The sequence below is a fragment of the Mustelus asterias genome, chromosome 30, assembly GCF_964213995.1.
Source record: "Mustelus asterias chromosome 30, sMusAst1.hap1.1, whole genome shotgun sequence".
In the NCBI taxonomy this organism is placed as follows: Eukaryota; Metazoa; Chordata; class Chondrichthyes; order Carcharhiniformes; family Triakidae; genus Mustelus; species Mustelus asterias.
This window is the reverse complement of record NC_135830.1, coordinates 9,474,012-9,496,101: the sequence shown is the minus strand read 5'-3', so window position 1 is coordinate 9,496,101 and position 22,090 is coordinate 9,474,012. Positions and strand designations below refer to the sequence as shown.

The 22,090-nt window shown below is 48.1% G+C and overlaps 1 protein-coding gene across 1 annotated transcript; it reads right to left on the bottom strand.

Annotated features, from left to right (window-relative positions):
- Window positions 1–421: 421 nt before the first annotated feature.
- Window positions 422–16,944, bottom strand: LOC144480759 (uncharacterized). Its single transcript, XM_078200335.1, has 5 exons — window positions 16,785–16,944; window positions 4,893–5,192; window positions 3,837–3,947; window positions 3,188–3,220; window positions 422–1,746 (listed from the first exon to the last, which is right to left on the bottom strand). The coding sequence occupies exons 1-5, from the start codon at window positions 16,840–16,842 to the stop codon at window positions 1,472–1,474; spliced, it is 777 nt and encodes a 258-aa protein (XP_078056461.1). The 5' UTR covers window positions 16,843–16,944; the 3' UTR covers window positions 422–1,471.
- Between the last annotated feature and the right edge of the window lie 5,146 nt (window positions 16,945–22,090).

The window sequence follows — 22,090 nt, the reverse complement described above, 5'->3', positions numbered from 1 at the left end:
TCAATCTGGATCCTTCCCACAGGGGGAATAGTTTCTCTCTCTAACTACTCTGCCCAGATGTCTCAGAGTTTTAAATCTCTCTTGAATCCTCTTTCCACGTTCTCCACTCGAGGAAACAGTCCCAGCTGCTTCCATCTATCCACAAAATGGTACTTCCTTATTTCTGGAGTCATTCTCGTGAATCTTTTCCACACACTCAGCAATACTTTCACATCCTCCCTCCAGTACAGTGTGCCGAACTAGAACAATGCTCTAGTTGAGGCAGAATCGTGTAAATCACATTTTAACACATTTGTGCACATACATTAAGATAAACTTTTTTTGCTTTCCTCATTAGCAAGCACAGACGGTTAACATACGAAACAATCATATTGGAAAGCAAGTCTCATACCAAAATAAATCTAAACCTCTGATCAACCTCGACAGTTCAGAGCAAACAAAGAAGGTATTTATTTAGAGTGCAGTCAATGTTGCAATGTTAGACATGGGGCAACCATGTTATGCAAAGCGATATCGCACAAACAGCAATGTGAGACAGGGAGACCAATGTTTTTATCTTTCAAAGCTGTCGTCTGAGAAACAGCGATTGTCCCCAGGAAACAAAGAGAATGTCACACACTTCCTCATAGCCCTGTTCACAGTACTGGCCCTGTGATCTTTACTGAGTTACAGACTGGATTCGAATTGATGGGTTCAGGATGGTCTATACATAGAATAACAAATAACTGGGAGTATGTTACAGACTAGAATCTAATCAAGGGTTTGGTGTGGTTTATATATGGAATAACAGATGTTTGGAACTGAGTTACAGATTGAAACATAGTCGAGGGGTTTGGGTGTTTTATATATAGAATAACAGATACTTGGAAATGAGTTCCAAACTGCAATCCAATCTCGGGGTTTGGGGTGGTTTATATATAGAATAATAGATACTCAGAAGTGAGTTAAAGACTGGTGTCTAATCGAGGATTTTGGAGTGGTTTACATAAAATGACGGATACCTGGGAGTGAGTTACAGAGTAGAATCTGATTGAACGGTTCATGGTGGTTTATATACAGAATAACAGATACCAGGGAGTGTCACAAACTGGAATCTAATCGAGGGTTTTGGGTGGTTTATAGAACAACAGATACCTGGGAGTGAGTTACAAACTGGAATATAATCAAAGGTTTTCGAGTGGCTTAAATGTAGAATATGCTGGGAGTGAATTTGTAATTGTCTCAGTTCCCAAATCTATCTTGTTGTCTTGCGATGTTGTCTTAAGTGTCACCCCCTCAGCTTCTGCTGAATATGTTACTGCACTTTGATCATTGGGTATCTGTCGTCTGAGGAGTTGGTAGTCGGCATCTTTTGGTCGTTTCTTCAGGCTTGTGTATGTTGAATCTTGTACTGGAACCATCTGGGGAGTGCTAGGCTTAGCCTCATCCTGCCTTTGGAGGCTTGCAGCAGGCTCAGCCTCGGCCTGCTCTCTTATTGAGCCTGAACCAGCCCAGACTCGGCCTGTATTCTGAGGCTTGCAGCAGGCCCAGCCTCAGCCTGCTCGCTTATTGAGCCTGTGCTAGGCCCAACCTCATCCTGCCTTACGAGGCTTGCAGCAGGCCCAGCCTCGGCCTGCTCTCTTATTGAGCCTGTGCTAGGCCCAGCCACAGCCCGCATTCTGAGGCCTGCAGCAGGCCCAGCCTCGACCTCTTTGGTGTCAGATTGACTTCCAGGACTTAGCAAATCAGAGTAAATTCCTTCTTCTCCTGCAAAGAGGAAAGATCAATTTCAGTGGAAAAAGAAACATAAGAACAAGAAGTAGTTGGATGCAGTGAGCTTGGTTCTCGTGCTGTGGTATTATTATGCTGATCCTATCTACTCTATTCTCCACTCCACTCGCCATTCTCTTTTAGAAAATGCCCAAAAATCTCTCAACCGCTCTCTTGAATGTACTCAAGGACAGATCATCTACCGCTCTCTGGGTTAGAGAATTTCAAAGACTTACCACTCTCTGACTGAAAAGTATCAAATTTGATCTCTTCGCCTGAAACCGTGACCCCCATGTCCCAGACTCCGCAACCGGGGAAAACATCCGGTAAGTAGGTTGCACTTGAAACTGTGAGAGATCTGTGTACGTTTCAAACAGACCACCTCTCAAACGATTAGCTTCCAGAATACTAATCTCACATCAGCCAATATCCCTCAGCCCAGGAGTCAGCAGCAAAATGATTTTTTCTGTCTCGCTCGAAGGTAAGTTAATTCGGTAAGGTGACCAAAACTGTTCACAGTATTCCAGGTGTGACAGTACCAAAGTAGCTATAACAAGAATACCTCACTCGAGGACACCAAATGCTTGTGTAAAAGAGGCAAACATGGGTTTCGAGCTGATTCCTGTGCCCGCCTGTTTGACAAATCGCCAGGCAAGGGAGATCGGGAGGTAGATTAACACAGAGACAGTCTGAGCATCTCCAAAATGATAAAATTACACTCAGTGATCTTAACAAATAAAAAACTCCCTGTTACACTGCCCCACAATCAAATATTCCGAACAGGTACAGCACGAGGTTTGGGACAGAATAAATCTCCGTGTACACAGTCCCCATCAAACACTCCCAGGACTGGTACCGCACAGGATTAGGTACTGATTAAAACTCCCTCCACACTGTCCGCATCAAACACTCTCCGGACCAGGTCCAGCACAGGGTTAGATACAGAGTAAAACTCGATCTACACTATCTCCACCAAACACTCCCAGGACAGGTATAGCACAGGGTTAGATAGAGTGTGAAGCTCCCTGTACACTGTCCCCATCAAAAACTCCCAGGACAGGTACCGGACGGGGTTACATACAGAGAAAAACTCCCTCTACACTATCCCCATCAAACACTCCCAGGACAGGGACAGCACAGGGATCGTTACAAAGTAAACCTTCATCTCTACTGTCCGCCATCAAACACTTCCAGGACAGGTACAGCACAGGGTTAGAGACAGAGTACAACTTCCTCCACACTATCCCCCATCAAACACTTCCAGGACAGGTACAGTACGGTGTTAGATACAGAGTAAAACTCCCTCTACACTGTCCCCCATCAAACAGTCACCGTTGTGCTGGCAGAAAAGTCCTGACCTCCTCCTACCCACAGTAATGGACAGCAGTTTGTTCGCCAGTCAGACACTTTCGGGGTACCGGCTGGATTGAACCCCTACCTTGGTTATGTCTCCTTTTCTTTTCACTGTTGCCTAGACAGAAGAAGCAAAATAAGAGAAAGTCAGTATCAGGTGATATTGAGTCTCTGTTATCACTCCCTCCCTCTCCCCACTCTCTCCCTCTGCTGCCACCCTGCCTTCCTCTCCCACTAAAACCCCAGTTCCAGTGCGAGATTCCCTCTTTGCCGCACAGCACCAGTGCGAGATCTCCTGTCTCTCACACCCCAGTGCGAAATCTCCGGTCTCTCACACCCCCGGTGCGAGACCCCCTGTCTCTCACACCCCCATTGCGAGACCCCCTGTCTCTCACACTCGCAGTGCGAGTTCCCCTGTCCCTCACACCCCCAATCTGAGATCCCTCTCTCACACCCTAAGTGTGAATTCCCCTGTCTCTCACACCCTCGTGCGAGATCCCCTGTCTCTCACATCCCCAGGCGAGATTCCCCTGTCCCTCACATCGCCAATGCGAAATCACCTGTCTTTCACACCCCCAGTGTGAGATCCCCTGTCTCTCACACCCTCGTGCGAGGTCCCCTGTCACTCACACCCCCAATGCGAGATCCATGACCTCTGACACTCAAGGTTCGGGAAGCATTCTGGGATTAAGAGGAGATTGTTTGCTGCTATGAGAACAAACCCAATACTTAACTGTTCTGCTGATGGCACAGATAGAAGGTGAACAGCAAAGCTGCCGTACAAACTGCCAAGAAAATCGCAGTGAGAATAATCTTCACTTTCTGGTACTGAACTGAGGAAACATCTGTAAATAGAACAATATGGAGAAAGAGAGTCGTTCAATAGCAAATGACAACAGCAGGACATTCTCTCACATGCAGTGCGTGTGCACTTGTGTGTGTGCATATGTGTCAGCGTGTGTGTTGCCTTCTTGAAACGCTGCAGTCCTCGTGCTGTGTGATCCACAATGTCATAGTGATTGTTAAAATTGAGAGTCTCGCTGGGCTATTTCTGACAGGAGTTGAGAGTCAACCACATTGCTGTCGCTCGATTCACAGGTAGGCCAGTCAGGGTAAGGACGGCAGAGTTTCTTCCCTAACGGACAGTAGTGAACCCAACCATTTCCAACAATGGTTTCATGGCCATTAGTAGATTCTTAAATCCAGATTTTTGTTATTGAATACAAATTCCACTGTCTGTGAGTGTGTGTGAGTGTGTGCATGTGCGCGTACATGTGTTTGTATGTATGTGTGTGTGCTCATAAGTGTGAGAGTGTGTGCATGTGTGTGTGCACGTGCGTGTACGATCATGTGTGTATGTGTGTGTGCGCGCATGCCCGAGTGTGTGTACGTGTGTTTGTTTACGTCTGCACATGTATGTGTGTTTGTGTATGCGCTCGCGTCAGTGTGTTTGTGTGTGTATGTGCGTGCGTGCACGGGTCTGTGTGTGTGCGTGCATGAGTATGTGTGTATGAATGAAAAAAAAAATTCACACTCCTGATGTTGTGCCTCCAAGATGGTGGACAGATTTTGGGGAGTTAGCAGGCGAGTTAATTGATACAAGACGGTTTCAGAGTGTCTGAGCAGTATCCCTCCATATATCATGACGCAGGATATATTACAGTGACAGTGGTAGAATTGATCATCAACCCCCAGGACATGGGGGCGGGGGAGGATTCAGTGTGGGTAACGTCACTGAATAGCAAGGATTTGTCCATGCATTTGAGATGTAGTAAAATGATAGTTGTTACCTGGTAGAATTTTGATAGTGTTGCTGTAGCCACAGGTTTCTCCCAAATCAACAGTCTGCTCGACTCCTCCTGCAGCTTCCTTGCATTTATAAACCGTTTCTCCAAGCTGAGAATCGAGTGTGACATCCAAAATCATCCCACCAAACTGCAGCTCATGCCTCTGATCACTGATAACCTTCTTGTTCCCTCTGAACCACTCAACAGCCGAGTCACGCAAGCTGGAACACATCAGTTCCACTTTGCATGTCCCACTGCTGGGCTGCTTTCTCTCGAGGCAAATCTGCAGCTCCCCAGCAGTACCTAGTGTGAAAAAGAGATTCGTAACTCGAGCAGCTGGCTGCAAGCAAAGATCTATTTTTATTCTCTCACAAGGTGTGGGTGTCGCAGGCTGGAACGGCATTTATTGTCCATCCCGAATTGGTCTTGAGAAGGTGGTGGTGAGCTGCCTTCTTGAACCGCGTCAGTCCCCGTGATGTAGGTATACCCACAGTGCTGCTCGAGAGGGTGTTTCAGGATTTTGACACAGCGACAGTGAAGGAACAGTGATATATTTCCAAGCCAGGATGCTGAGTGACTTGGAGGGGAACCTCCAGGTGGTGGTCTTTCTGCTACTCTTCTAGATGGTAGAGGTCGTGCAATTGAAGGGTGCTGTCGAAGGAACCTCAGTGAGTTCCTGCAGTGCATCGCGCAGAGGCTACTCATGGCTGCCACTGTGCGTCAGTGGTGGAAGGAGTGAATGTTTTTGGAAGGGCTGCTTTATCTTTGGCGGTGTAGAGCTTCTTGGATGTTAATGGAGCTGCACTTACCAAGGCAAGAGCAGACTATTCCATCATACTCCTGACTTGTGCCTGATGATGGGTCTGTCTTCACAAAGGAAGACATGAATAATGTACCAAAAGCTCTGAGAGCAACAAGTTTTAATGAAGTGCTGAAGTAAATCAGTATTAATAGGGAAATGGTTTGGGGGAAAATAATGGGATTGAACAAAGAGCAAAGAAAATTACAACACAGGAACAGGCCCTTCGGCCCTCCAAGCCTGCACCGACTTTGCTGCCCGACTGAACTAAAGCCCCCTATCCTTCCGGGAACCTTATCGCTGTATTCCCATCTTATTCATGTATTTGGCAAGATGCCCCTTAAAAGTCACTATCGTATCTGCTTCCACTACCTTCCCCAGCAGCGAGTTCCAGGCACCCACCACCCTCTGTGCAAAAAACTTGCCTCATACATCTCCTTTAAACCTTGCCCCTCGGAACTTAAGCCGATGCCCCTAGTAATTGACTCTTCTACTGTGGAAAAATAGCGTCAGACTATCCATTCTGTCCCCCCTCACGGACTTGTAGACGTTGATCAGTTCTCCCGCTCAACGTCCGTCGTTCCAGCGAGAACAAACTAAGTTTCTCCAACCTCTGCTCACAGCTATATTGATTGGCAATGATAAATTGACACTCCGGTCAGGGGAATTAGCAAGGTAAATATGAAGGATGAGGGGAATAGGGTCTGGGTGGGATTATGGTCGGTGGCAGACTTGATGCTCTCAATGGCTTCCTTCTGCACTGCAGGCATTCTATTCTATGAAATTTCTTCTGTACCCTCTCCAAAACCTCCACATCCTTCTGGTAGCGTGAAGACCAGAATTGAACACGATATTCCAAGTGCAGCCTAACTAATGTTCCATAAAGATGCGATATGACTTGACAATTTTTAAACTCAATGCCCCGGCCGATGAAGGCAAGCATGCTGTATGCATTCTTGACTACCTTATATAAAACCACAGCACAAAACAGGCCGTCCGGCCCCACAAGTTGTGCCGAACATATCCCTGCCTTCCCAGCCTACCTATAACCCTCCATCCTATTTATCCCCATGTACTCATCCAGGAGTCTCTTAAAAGACCCTATTGAGTTTGCCTCCACCACCACTGACGGCAGACGATTCCACTCGCCCACAACCCTCTGTGAAAAAGTTCCCCCAAACATTTCCCATGTACCTACCCCCCAGCACCTTAAACCTGTGTCCTCTCGCAGCAGCCATTTCCACCCTGGGAAAAAGCCTCTGAGAGTCCACTCGATCTATGCCTCTCAAAATCTTATATACCTCTATTAGGTCTCCTCTCATCCTACGTCTCTCCAAGGAGAAAAGACCAAGCACCCTCAGCCTATCCTCATAAGGCATGCCACTCAATCCAGGCAACATCCTTGTTAATCTCCTTTGCACTCTTTCAATCCTTTCCACATCCTTCCTGTAATGAGGCGATCAGAACTGAGCACAGTACTCCAAGTGGGGTCTGACGAGGGTCTTATATAGCTGCATCGTTATCCCCGGACTCCTAAACTCAATCCCTCGATTGATAAAGGCCAGCACACCATACGCCTTCTTAACCACCTCCTCCACCTGCGGGGCCGATTTTTGCGTCCTATGGACCCGGACCCCAAGGTCCTTCTGATCCTCTACAGTACTGATAGTCTTTCCCTTTATATTGTCACTCCTTCATCCCATTTGACCTGCCAAAATGGACCACTACGCATTTATCTGGGTTGAAGTCCATCTGCCACTTGTCCGCCCAGTCTTGCATCCTATCTATGTCCCTCTGTAACTTTTGACATCCCTCCAGGCTATCCACAACCCCAGCAACCTTTGTGTCGTCGGCAAACTTACCAACCCATCCCTACACGTCCTCATCCAGGTCATTTATGAAAATGACAAACAACAAGGGTCCCAGAACAGATCCCTGGGGCACACCACTGGTGACCGACCTCCATTTAGAAAAAGACCCATCTATACCCACTCTCTGCCTCCTTTTGGCAAGCCAGTTCTGGATCCACAGGGCAGCAGCCCCTTGGATCCCATGCCCTCTCACTTTTTCTCGAACCCTTGCATGGGGGACCTTATTGAACGCCTTGCTAAGATCCATATAAACCACATCTACCGCTTTCCCTTCGTCAATGTGTTTCGTCACATTTTCGGAGAACTGCACCAGACTCGTAAGGCACGATCTGCTTTTGACAAAGCCATGCTGAGTATGCTTGAGCATACTAAACCTCTCAAAATGCTCATAAATCTTGTCCCACAGGATCTTCTCCATCAGCTTACCAACCACTGAGGTTAGACTCACCGGTCGGTAATTTCTTGGGCTATCCTCATACCCTTTCTTGAAAATAGGAACCACATTCGCAATCCTCCAATCCTCCAGCACCTCTCCTGTCTCCATCGACCTTCTCCACCTGCGTTGCCACTTTCAGTGACTTGGATATCTGCACACCCAGATCCCTCTGCCTATCAATATTCTTAAGGGTTCTGCCATTTACTGTATAATTCCCATCTATATTAGACCTTCCAAAATGCATTACCTCACATTTGTTCATTAAACTCCATCTGCCATCTCTCCGCCCAAGTCTCGAAACATTCGATATCCTGCTGTATCCTCTGACAGTCGCCATTGCTATCTGCAATTCCTCCAATCTTTGCATCGTCTGCTAATCAAACCAGTTACATTTCCCTCCAAATCATTTATATATATTACAAGCATCAAAGGTCCCAGCATAGATCCCTGAAGAACGCCACTTGTCACAGCCCTCCTTTCAGAAACGCACCCTTCCACTACTACCCTCTGTCTTCTATGACCGAGGCAGTTCTGCATCCATCTTGCCAGCTGATCTCTGATCCCGTGCGGCTTAACCTTCTGTACCAGTCTGCCATGAGGGACCTTGTCAAAGGCCTTACTGAATTTCATGTAGACAACATGCACTGCCCTACCCTCATCAATCATCTTCGCCACTTCCTCGAAAAACTCGATTAACTAAGTGAGACACGACCTCCCCAGCACAAAACCATGTTGTGTCTCACTAATACGTCCACTTATTTTCAAGTGGGAGTAAATGCTGTCTCGAAGAATCTTCTCCAATAATTTCCCCACCATTGGCTGAAGGCTCACCGGCCTTTAATTATCTGGTTTATCCTTACTACCCTTCTTAAACAAAGGAACAACGTTATCCAATCTTCTGGGACCTCCCCTGTACTAGTGAGGATACAAAGATTTCTCTCAAGTCCCTAGCAGTTTCCTCCCTTGCATCTCTCAGTATTCTGGCATGTTTCCCATCAGGTCCCGTGGACTCATCTAATTTAGTGCTTCTCAAATACCCCAATATCGCCTCCTTTTTCGTCTCATCATGACCCAAACTATCTACACACACTTCTCCAGACTCATCATCCAACAAGTCCTCCTCTTTTGTGACAACTGATGCAAAGTATTCATTTGATACCGCGCCCATTTCCTCTTTTCCTCCAGCTCCACGCATAGATTTCCTTCCCTGCCCTCCCCCAGGCTACTTGCTTTCTCTTCATATATGCATAAAAAGGGATTTTCCTTAATCCTGCTGGCCAATTACATTTTGTGACCCCATTTAGCCCTCCCTACTCCTTGCTTAAGCTTCTTTCTACTTTTCTTATATTCCACTTTTCCTTCGTGTGTTCCCATTCTCCTAGCCTTGACAAATGCTTCCTTGTTCTCCAGACAAGAGAGAAAATGCTGGAAAATCTCAGCAGGTTTGGCAGCATCTGTAAGGAGAGAAAAGAGCTGACGTTTCGAGTCCAGATGACCCTTTGTCAAAGCTAAAAGACATAGAAACTCAGAGATATTTATAGTGCAGGGTGAGGAAATGAAAGATGAGTCATAGCCACAGGAACCATGAGCTTCCTTTTTTCTCTTTGACTAGGCTCACAATATCTCTCGCTATCCAAGTTGGCCAAAGCTTGCCATAATTATCCTTCAGCCTTATAGGAATGTGCCAGTCCTGAATTCCTATCAACTTGCACTTGAAAGCCTCCCACATGCCAGAAATTGATTTGCCCTCAAATATCTGCCCCAATCTATATTCTTCAATTCCTGCCTAATAATGTTGTAATTAGCCTTCCCCTGATTTAGCACCTTCACTTGAGGACTATTCTTATTTTGATCCATCAGTACCTTAAAGCTTACTGAATTATGGTCACTGTTCCCAAACTGCTCTCCTCCTGAATCGACAACACCCGGCCAGGCTCATTCCCCAATACCAGGTCCAGTACGGCTCCTTTCCGAGTTGGACTATCGACATACTAGTTCCAGACACCGTCCTGGGATGTGCTTTACAAACTCTGCCCCATCCACAGCGCTAGCACTTAGTAGTCCCAGTCATTTTCGGGAAGTTAATATCTCCCTCCACAGCAACACTGTTACTTTTGCACCTTGCCAAAATCCGCCGACATATCTGTTCCTCTGGCGCTGGATGTTGGGAGGCCGACAGTAAACCCCCAACATTGTGACTACACCCTTCTTATTCCTGAGCTCTACCCATGTTGCCTCGCTGTATGAGCTCTCTGAGGTGTCCTCCCACAGTACATTTGTGATATTCTCCAGTAGTGCAACTCCCCCACCACTTTTCGATCCCCTTCTATCCCACTGGAAACATCTGTATTCTGGAACGTTAAGCTGCCAATCCTGTCCTTCCCTTAACTAAGTCTCTAATGGCAACAACATCATAATTCCAAGTATTAATCCAAGCCCTAAGTTCTTACCTGTTACACTTCCCGCATTGAAACAAATGTACGTCAGTCCACCAGATCATCTTTGATTAGCAAACACACGCTGCCTGCTCTTTCACTGAATCTTACTGGCCCTACTCGCTAATCCCCCGTAAGTGAGCGGCAAGGTGGCACAGTGGTTAGCACCGCTAACGTACAACGCGAGGGACCAGGGTTCGATTCCCTGCGTGGGTTACTGTCTGTGTGGAATTTGCACGTCCACCCCATATCTGAGTGGGTTCCTTCCGGCTGTTCTGGTTTCCTCCCACGGTCTGAAAGACGTGCTGGTTAGGTGCATTGACCCAAACAGGTGTCCAACTGTGGCGACTCGGGGAATTTCATGGTAACTTAATTGCAGTGTTAATGTAAGCCTTACTTGTGACTAACGCCAGAACTTTTACATTGTGTTAATTCACCTTTGCTTTGGTTCCGACCCCCTGCCAAACTACTTTAAACCCTCCCGTGTGACATGAGCAAACCTCCCGGTCGGAATATTTATGCCCCTCCAGTTTAGATGCAAGCTGTCCTTGTACAGATCCCACCTGCCCCGCAAGAGATCCCAGTGGTCCAGATATCTGGAACCCTTCCCCCTACACCAGCTGTTAGCGACATGTTGAGCTGTACTACCTTCCAATTTCTAGTCTCACTGGTACATAGCCAAGGTAATAATCCTAAGATTACAACCCTCGAGGTCCTGCATTGTTAAATTTCTATCTAACTCCCTAAACTGCTGCTGCAGGACCTCATCACTCTTTCTAAACAGTTCTCTAAGGCCTTATAATCTTCATCTCAGAGTACATAACGAAATAGCCCGAGACGGGGATGGCAGGATGGCACAGTGGCTAGTACTGCTGCCTCAATGCACGAGCGATCCGGCTTTAATTCCAGCCTCGATCACTGTCTGTTTAGAGTTTGCACGTTCTCCCCGTGTCTGTGTGGGTTTCCTCCGGGTGCCCCGGTTTCCTCCGACAGTCCGAAGTTACAGAGTTAAAGATTCCTACAGTGCAGAAGGAGGCCATTCGGCCCATCAATGCTGCAAGGAACGCAATCCCAGCCAGGCTCTATCCCCGAAACCCCATGCATTTAACCAAGCTTGTCCCTCTGACACTATGGGGCAATTTAGCATGGCCAATCCACCGAACCCGCACATCCTTGGAGCGTGGGAGGAAACCGGAGAACCCGGAGGAAACCCACGCAGACACGGGGAGAACGTGCAGGCTCCGCACTTTCAGTGACCCAAGCCAGGAATCGAACCCAGATCACTGGCGATGTGAGGCAGCAGTGTTAACCACTGTGCCACCGTGTCGCATGCATGTTAGGTTGATTGGCCATACTAAATTGACCCGAGTGTCAGGGGATTGGCAGGGTAAATATGTGGGGTTATGGGAATAGGGCCTGGGTGGCATTATGGTCGGTGCAAACTCGATAGGCCAAACGGCTTCCTTCTGAACTGCATGAATTCTGTGATTCTATGAAATTGGGACACGTTTTGTGTCATTTTCCAGTTCTTTGGACTCTGTACTGGTTACTGCAGATTGGAGGGTAGATAATGTGAGCCCACTCTTCAGAAAGGGAGGTAGAGAGAAACAGGGTACGATGGACGAGTGAGCCTGACATCAGTATTGGGGAAGAAGCTAGAGTCCATTATCAAGTATTTCAAAATTCAGCAGTTGGAAAACAGTGGAATAATCAGACAATGCCAGCATCTATTTACAAAGGAGAAATCATGCTTGATGAATCTATTGGAATTATTTGAGAATGTAACTAGTAGAAGAGAACTGGAGAATGTGATTTATTTGGACTTTCAGAAGGCTTTTAAGAAGTTAGTGTCTTGAGATGGATAGAAAGGTAGTTAGCAGGCAGGGAACAAAGAGTTGGCATAAATTGGTCTTTTTTCAGTTGGTAAGCAGTGACTCGTGGACTACTGCAGGGACCTGTGCTGGGGTCCCAACTGTTCACATGATAGATTGATGATTCGGAAGAGGGAACGAAATGCATTATCTCCAAATTTGCAGATGACAAATTATGGTGGGAGGATGAGCTGTGAGGGGGATGCAGGGATTCTTTAACGTGATTTGGACAGGCTGAATGAGTGCGCATAAGCATGGCAGATGCAGTATAACGTGGACAAATGTGAGATTATCCACTTTGGTGGCAATAATAGGAAGACAGATTATTATCTGAATGGGTGTAAATTGAGAGAGGTGGATTCTCACCGATAACTTGGTGTCCTCGTGCATCAGTTGCCGAAAGTAAGCACTTCGGGACAGCAGGCAGTAAAGAAGGCAAATAGTATGTTGGCCTTCATAACGAGAGATAAGAGTGTCGGATTAGGGATGTTTTATTGCAATTGTGTCGGGTGTTGGTGAGGCCACACTTTGAGTATTGTGTGCAGTTGTGGTGTCCGTATCTGACGAAGGGTATCCTTGCTATAGGGGGCAAGCAGCAAAGGGTTGCCAGGCTCATTCATGGGGTGGCAGGTCCGTCATGTGAGGAGAGACTAAATCAATTAGGGCTATATTCACTGGCGTTTACAAGAGTGAGAGGGGATCTCATAGAAATTATTAAATTCTAACAGCATTAGATTGGGTAGATTCAGAATGTTCCTGATGGTGCGGGAGTCCAGAATTAGGTGTCGTACTTTGAGGAAAAGGGATGTACTGATTAAGACTGAGGTGAATAAAAATGTCTTCAGCCAGTGAATGGTGAATCTGTGGAATTCAATACCACAGCAAGAAGTTAAGTTGTGATTTCAATATATTAGGTATAACTCAAGGGATCAAGCGATATGCGGGGCGGAGGGGGGGGGGCGGGGGGAGGTGATCCGTTTCTGAGTAGCTGACTGAGAAGATGAGGGTTAGAGGTTATGCTGTAACAATGAGAGGCAGACATGAGAAATATTTCTAAAATCAACAAATGATTTTAGAAGAGAGAGATGTATGACATGTATGGGCAACAGGGAGCAAATAAGGTGCTTGAAGAGTATAAAAAGTCCAAGAAACTACTTAAGAAAGAAATCAGGAAGGCTAAAAGAAGACATGAGGTTGCTTTGGCAGACGAGGTGAAGGATAATCCTAAGAGCTTCTACAGGTATATTAAGGGCGAAAGAATAGTAAGGGATAAAATTGGTCCTCTTGAAGATCAGAGTTGTCGGCTATGTATGGAACCAAAAGAAATGGGGGAGATATTAAATGGGTTTTCTGCATCCGTATTTACTAAGGAAACTGGCATGGAGTCTCTAGAAATAAGGGAAACAAGTAGGAAGGTCATGGAACCTATACAGATTAAACGGGAGGAGGTGCTTGTTGTCTTGGGGCAAATCAGAGTAGATAAATCCCCAGGACCGGACAGGGTATTCCCTCGGACCTTGAAGGAGACTAGTGTTGAAATTGCATGGGCCCTGGCAGATATATTTAAAATGTCGGTATCCATGGATGAGGTGCCGGATGATTGGAGGATAGCTCATATTGCTCCGTTGTATAAAAAAGGCTCAAAAAGTAATGCGAGAATTATAGGCCGGTAAGTTTGACGTCAGTAGTAGGTAAACTATTGGAATGAGTATTAAGAGATAGGATCTACATATATTTGGATAGACAGGAGCTTATTCGGGAGAGCCAACATGGCTTTGTGCGTGGTAGGTCATGTTTAACTAATGTATGAGAGTTTTTTGAAGAGGTTACCAGGAAAGTGGATGAAGGGAAGGCAGTGAATGTTGTCTACATGGACTTCAGTAAGGCCTTTGACAAGGCCCCGCATGGGAGGTTAGTCAGGAAGGTTCAGTCGCTAGGTATACATAGGTTAGGACTTTATTCCCTGGAGCGTAGAAGAATGAGGGGAGATTTGATACAGGTGTATAAAATTATGATGGGTGTAGATAGAGTGAATGCAAGCAGGCTTTTTCCACTGAGGCAAGGGGAGAAAATAACTAGAGGACATGGGTGAGGGGGGAAAGTTTAAAGGGAATATAAGGGGGGGCTTCTTCACACGGAGAGTGGTGGGAGTTTGGAATGAGCTGCCAGATGAGGTGGTGAATGCTTTTAATATTTAAGAAAAACTTGGACAGGTACATGGGTGAGAGGGGTGTGGAGGAATATGGTCCAGGTGCAGGTCAGTGGGACTAGGCACAAAAATGGTTCGGCATAGGCAAGAAGGGCCAAAAGGCCTGCTTTTCTGCTGTAATGTTCTATGGTTCTAAATGAGACGCCATCAAATCTGAATTTCAAAATGAGACTGAGAGAGGTTTTTTCTGAATCAAAGGGATTTCAGGAAAAGGTGAGTAGATGGTGTTTGATCCCAAAGTAGACAAGATCAAATTGAAAAGTTCAACAGCTTTGTACTGCCTGTCCTCAACTGCCTCACACTCAGACACTCCCTCACACTCACACACGCCCCTCTCACCCTCCTGCACACACCCTCTACCCGATAGGCACCCTCCATCACAAGCTCACCACCTCCCCCTCACATTGTCTCCCTCACACACCCCCACCCGTTTCCCTCACCCCTTCTCCCTTAACCCCTCACACACCATTCCTTAAGCACCCTCACTTATACCCTCACACACCCTCACCATCATACCCACCCTCAAACCTCTCCTTCTTATGCATTCTCTTTCTCTCACATTCTTTCCTTCACACCCACTTCCTCATGTGTGTTCTCCCTCATACTCACCCCCTCTGCCACACTCTCCACCTCCCTCTCCCTCACACACTCTCTCTCACACTCACACCGTCCTTCAGACTCACTGTTCCTCTCCCTCACACATATTCACTCACGCTGATGCTCACTCACAACTCACACCCTTTCCTCTTAAACATTCTCCCTCCCTCACATCCTTTCCTGCACACTCGCCCTCCTCCGCAGTTTCACCGTCCCTGCCCTCACTCGTCCTCACTCCCTCCTCCACCCTTCCCTGCACTCACCTCCTCCCTCAACCCCACCCTCCCACTCCCTCCCCCCGTCCTCTGCACTCTAGTGTCATAGAGGTTTATAGCATAGAAACCGGCCCTTCTGCCCAACTTGTCCCTGCCACCCTTTTTTTTTTAACCACGAAGCTAGTCCCGATTGCCTGCATTTGACCCATATCCCTGTATACCCATCTGAACCATGTAGCTGTCTAAACGTTTTTTAAAAGGCACAATTGTACCCGTCTCCACTACTATCTCTGGCAGCTTGTTCCAGACACTCACTAACTTCTGTGAAAAAAATTTCCTCTTTGTATCTCTCCCCTCTCACCTTAAATCTATGTCCTCTAGTTTTCCCCTACCTCTGGGAAAAGATGTTGACTATCTAACTGATCTATGCCCCTCATTATCTTACAGACCACTATTCTCACCACTAAGTCCTCCTCAGTCTCCTGCTCTCCAGGGAAAAATGTCCCAGTCTATCCAGCCTCTCCTTATAACTCAAACCATGGGGTCCCGGTAACATCCTAATAAATGTTTTCTACATTCTTTCTAGTTTAATAATCTCCTTTATATAATAGGATGACCAGAACTGTACACAGCATTCGAAGTATGGCCTTACCAATGTCTTGGACAAATTCAACAAGACGTCCCAACTGCTGTATTCATGGTCTGAACGAGTAAACCAAATATGCCGAATGCCTTCTTCACCACTCTGTCCACTCCTTTGCACTCACCACCTCCCCCGCACTCTCACCCTCCATCATAGTCACCCTCCATCAAAGTCACCCTCCATCATAGTCACTCTCCATCACAGTAATCCTATCTCACACACCCCTTCCCCACACATCCTCTACCACTCCCTCTCTCTCAGCCGCGAACTCAATTCATCTGCTTCACTCCATCTTTTCACTTTTTCGTCTCACATCCTCCCCTTGATTCTCTCACTCTTGCTGACTCTCTCTGTGGCTCCCTCCCTCTCAATGCCTCTTTCTCACTCATCCTCTCTCACTCCCTTCCTCCTACTCCCTCTCTTCACTCCCACCCCTTCCCACTTTCTTCATTTCCTCCATCACCACTCTCTCCCTCATTAACCCCTTCATCACTCAAAACTTCCTCCCTTACTACTCACTCTATAACTCACTCACCATTCCTTCCCTGTCCCTCCCTCACTCTATCCCTCACCCCTTCACAACTGCCTCCCTCCATCACTCTTTCCCTCCCTCACACACAACTCCCTCCTTCATTCACCATTCCCTCCCTCACTCACTTACCACTCCCTCCCTCACTCAGTCACCACTTCCTCCGTCACTCTTTCCATCAGTCACTCACCACTCGCTCTCTCCATAACTCACTCACCAATCCCTCGGTCACTCTTTCCCTCCCTCACTCACCACTCCCTCCCTCACTCACCATTCCCTCCCTCACTCACCACTCCACAGTGACAGCAGGATCAGGGTTCCCCACAGCTTTCCATACATTGGATCCATTGGTTGATTGCTGCGGATTGGAAGGTGCAGAAAGATGATGGACGAAAGAGGCTGAGAGAATCTTCAGAAACTGCTGACGAATTGAATCCGTTCAGTGCAAGAATTGAAGGGTTTGGTCCAGAAACTTGCGATAGCATCTGAGACTTGGTCACTTCCTGAGAAAAGGTGTCAGCTGCTAACATCCACAAAACCAAAATAAACCTCACAGCACAAAACTCTTCTCGGAACTGACCACGAAAAAGAGAGAGAGAGAGAAACAGAGTTAAAACAACAACAGGGATGGAAAGAGAGAAGGAGTAACAGAAAGAGGAACACAAGGGAAACAGACAGGAGAGACGAAAAAGCAGCGACAGAGATTGAAAAACAGAAATAGAGATAGAAAGGAACAAAATGGCAGAGAAAGACGGAGAGAGAAACAGATTAATACAGAAAGGTAACCAGAGAGACGCGGGAAGACAGAAGCAGAGGCCAAAAGGGAGAGACAGCTACAGAGAGAGAAAGAGAAACAGGGAGACAGCCGCGGGGGCCAGAAAAGAGAGAAAGAAATGGAGAGAGGGAGAAAGAAACAGAGATAGGTAGAGAGAGAAACACACACACTCACATACACACAGAAACAGAGAGAAAGAGAGAGAGAGAAAGAGAGAGAGAGACAGAGACAGAGAGAGGGAGAGAAACGAAGACAGAGAGTGAATCTGAGAGAGAGTGGAACAGGGAAAGAGAGAGAGGCAGGGAGAAAGAGACAGAGAGGGACAGGCATGGCGAGAACGAGAGAGAGACAGAGAGAGAGAGAGGCAGGGAGAGAGAGAGGCAGGGAGAGAGAGGCCGGGAGAGAGAGGCAGGGAGAGAGAGGCCGGGAGAGACAGGCAGGGAGAGAGAGGCAGGGAGAGAGAGCGAGAGAGAAACAGGGAGAGAGACAGAGAGCCAGGGAAATAGAGAGAGGGGCAGGGAGAGAAAGAGAGAGAGACAGGGAGAGAGGTAGACGAAGCGAAGCAGGGAGAGAGAGAGAGAGGAACGAGAGAGAGGCAGGGGGAGAGAGAGAGCGAGGCAGGGGGAGAGAGAGTGGTAGGGAGAGAATGAGGCAGAGAGCGAGGCAGAGAGGGAGAGAGAGGCAGGGAGAGAGAGAGGCGGGGAGAGAGAGAGCGCGAGGCAGGGAGAGAGAGTGAGGCAGGGAGAAAGAGAAAGAGAGAGAAGGGCAGGCAGAGAGAGAGAGAAAGAAAGGCAGGGAGAGAGAGATAGAGAGAGAGAGAGGCAGGGCGAGAGAGAGAAGCCGGCAGAGAGAGAGAGAGAGCGAAAGGCAGGGAGAGAGAGGAAGAGAGGCAGGGAGAGAGGGAGATAGAGAGAGGCAGGGAGAGAGATTGAGAGAGTCAGGTGGATAGAGAAAAAGAGGCAGGGATAGAGGGGGAGAGAGAGAGGAAAGAGAGAGGCAGAAATATAGAGAAGGAGAGAGGGAGAGAGAAGCAGAGTGAGTGAGAGAGAGGGAGGCAGGTGGAGAGAGAGAAGCAGTCAGACAGGGAGCGAGGCAGGGAGAGAGAGAGGCAGGGACAGAGAGGAAGAGAGACAGGCAGAGAGGGAGAGAGAGAGGCAGGGAGAAAGAAAGAGAGGCAGGGAGAGAGAGAGAAGGAGGGAGAGAGAGAGACAGAGACAGGGTGAGACAGAGAAGCAGGCAGAAAGAGAGCGAGGCAGGGAGGGAGAGAGCGAGAGGTAGGGAGAGAGAGGAAGAAAGGAAGGGAAAGAGGGAGAGAGAGAGAGAGGCAGGGAGAGAGTGAGAGAGAGGGAACGTCAGTCAGAGAGAGAGTGAGGCAGGGAGTGAGAGAGAGAGAGAGAGAGAGAGACAGGGTGAGTGAGAGAAGCAGTCAGAGAGAGAGTGAGAGGCAGGGAACAGAGAGGAGGAGAGATGGGGGAGAGGGGGAGAGAGGCAGGGAGAGAGATAGAGAGAGGCAGGAAGAGAGAGGCAGACAGTGCGAGAGAGTGGGAGAGGCAGGGTGACAGAGAGAAGCAGGCAGAAAGAGAGCGAGGAAGGGAGGGAGAGAGAGCGAGAGGCAGGGAGAGAGTAGAAGAAAGGCAGGGGAGAGGGAGAGAGAGAGATAGGGACAGAGAGAGAGGCAGGGAGAGACAAAAAGAGAGGCAGGGAGAGAGGGGCAGGGAGAGGGAGAGAGGGGCGGGGCAGAGAGACAGGGAGCGAGGCAGGGGGAGAGAGAGACAGGGAGAGAGTGAGAGAGAGGCAGGAATGGAGAGATAGAGAAGCAGGGAGAGAGAGAGAGGCAGGGAGAGGGAGAGAGTGAGAGACTTAGGGATAGAGAGAGAGAGTGTGTCAGGGAGAGAGACGGAGGCAGGGAGAGAGAGGAGGCAGGGAGAGACAGAGAGCGAGAGAGGGAGGCAGGGAGAGAGAGGGAGAGGCAGTGGGAGAGAGAGAGAAGCAGGGAGAGGAAGAAAGTAGGTAGGGAGAGAGAGGCAGGGACAGAGAGAGGCAGGGGGAGAGGGACAGTGAGGCAGCGAGAAAGCGAGAGGCAGGGAGAGAGAGAGAGAGGCAGGGGGAGAGAGAGAGAAAACGGGAGGCAGGGAGAGAGAGAGCGAGAGACAGGCAGAGAGAGAGCGAGAGGCAGGGAGAGAGAGTAAGAGAGGCAGGGAGAGAGAGAGAGAGGTGGGGGATAGATAAAAAGAGACAGGAAGGGAGAGAGAGAGGGAGAGAGAGAGGCAGAAACAGAGAGAAGGATGGAGGGAGAGAGAGGCAGGAAGAGGGAGAGGTGGGGCAGGTAAAGAGAGGGATAGAGGGGCAGGGATGGTGGGAGAGTTAGGCAGGGGGAGAGAGAGAGAGAGAGAGAGGCTTGGAGTGAGTGCGATAGAGGATCAGGGAGAGATGGGGGGTGGGTGGCAGTGAGGGAGAGAGAGAGAGGCAGAGAGACACAGAGAGAGTAGGACAAGGAGAGGAAGAGAGAGAGATTCAGGGCGAGAGAGAGAGAGAAATGCAGAGAGAGAGAGAGGCAGGGAGAGAGAGAGGGAGGTAGAGGGAAAGAGACAAAGACAGAGAGATGCAGAGAGAGAGGGAGATAGAGGGGCAGGGAGAGAGAGAGACGTAAGGAGAGAGAGAGACAGGGAGGGAGAGAGAGAGAGGCAGGGAGGGAGAGGGAGGGAGTGAGAGAGACAGAGAGAGAGAGGCAGGGAGAGAAAGAGAGAGAGAAAGGGAGAGGCAGGGAGAAAGAGAGGGGTACTGAGAGAGAGAGAGGCAGAAAACAGAGGGAACAGAAATAAGAGGCGGGATGGCAGGGAAATAGGGTCGTGAAAAGGGCATACGAAACACTCCCCTTTTCCAATCGGTGCTTAGATTACAAAAACATGCAGGCAATAAGGACTTGTATAGAACTTTGTTTGGGCCACAGCTGGAGTGCAGTTCTGGTCGCCACATTTAAGAAAGGACCTGAACGCCCTGGAAGGGGGTGCAGAGGAGATTTACCAGGATGATGCCTGAGATGGAACGTTTAAATTATGAAGAGAGTTTGGGTAGGCTTGGGTTGTTTTCGTTGGAGCAGAGTAGACTGAGGGGGCGACCTGATTGAGGTGTTCAAGATTATGAGGGACATGGACAGGATGGATAGGGAGCATCTGTTCCCTTTCTTTGAAAGGTCAGTTACGAGGGGACACAAGTTAAAAGCGAGGGGTGGGAGGTTTAGGGGGGATTTGAGGAAAAAACTCTTTACTCAGAGGGTGATGACGGTCTGGAATGCGCTGCCTGGGAGGGTGGTGGTAGTGGGATACCTCACATCCTTCAAAAAGTACCTGGATCAGTACTTGGCACCTATAACATTCAAGACTATGGGACAAGTGCTGCCAAGTGGGATTACGTGGGCAGGTAAGGGCATTTCATGCGTGGGTGCGGACTCGATGAGCTGAGGGGCCTTTTCTGCACTGTAGGATTCTGTGATTCTGTGAAAGAGAGACAGATACAGTGAGGGACAGAAACAGTGGAATACAAATAAAGTGACAGACACAGGGGCAGGGAAACAGGGGCTGGGAAAGAGGGCGGAGACTGAGTGAGACAGAAAGAATAAGGCAGTAACAAGGAGCCAAAAGAAAGGATCAGAAACAGGGAGACATTGGGTGACACAGAGACAGCACATTCCAAACCCACAACCACTACCTTCTAGGACAAGAGCAGCAGATGCTGGGAAAACCACGTTGTGGAGGTTCCCCTCCAGGTCACTCACCAATCCGACTTGTAAATATATTGTTGTTCCTTCATTGTTGCTGGGCGACAATGCGTGAACTCCCCGCGCGTTGGTGTGTCTATACCTCAAGGACTGCCGCAGTTTAAGAACAGTAAGAAGTTTAACAACACCAGGTTAAAGTCCAACAGGTTTATTTGGTCGCAAAAGCCACAAGCTTTCGGAGCCTTAAGCTCCTTATTCAGGTGAGTGCGAATTCTGTTCACAAACAGAGCATACAAAATCACAAACTCAATTTACAGAATAATGGTTGGAATGCGAATACTTACAGCTAATCAAGTCTTAAAGGTACAAACAATGTGAGTGGAGAGAGCATCAAGACACGTTAAAGAGATCTGCATTGTCTCCAGACAGGACAGCCAGTGAGACTCTGCAAGTCCAGGCAAGTTGTGGGGATTACAGATAGTGTGACATGAACCCAATATCCCGGTTGAGGCCGTCCTCATGTGTGCGGGACTTGGCAATCAGTTTCTGCTCAGCGGCTCTGCGCCGTCGAGTGTCATGAAGGCCGTCTTGGAGAACGCTTACCCGAATATCAGAGGCCGAATACCCGTGACCGCTGAAGTGCTCCCCAACAGGAAGAGAACAGTCTTGCCTGGTAATTGTCCAGCGTTGCTTATTCAGCAGTTGTCGCAGCGTCTGCATGGTTTCCTCAATGTAACATGCCTCAGGACATCCTTTCATGAACACCGCTCGTCACTTTTTGCAAGTCAATTAGACATGCTCCATAAAAAAGTGGAATTGAAACTATTAAGACCGTGGTCCAATGGAGTGAAATTAAAGTAAAAGGGATTTGGATTGGGACAATTGAAGGAATTCTCAATGAGAATTATACACAAAATCGATACAGGAGAAGGGAGAGCTGGAGAATCTTTTAAGCCCATGCATGATCTGTTGTTTTCATTTAACATTTTTTAAAAATTCATTCGTGGGACCTGGGCGTCGCTGGCTGGCCAGCATCTATTGCCCATCCCTCGTTTCCCTTGAGAAGGTGGTGGTGATCTGCCTTCTTGAATCGCTGCAGTCCA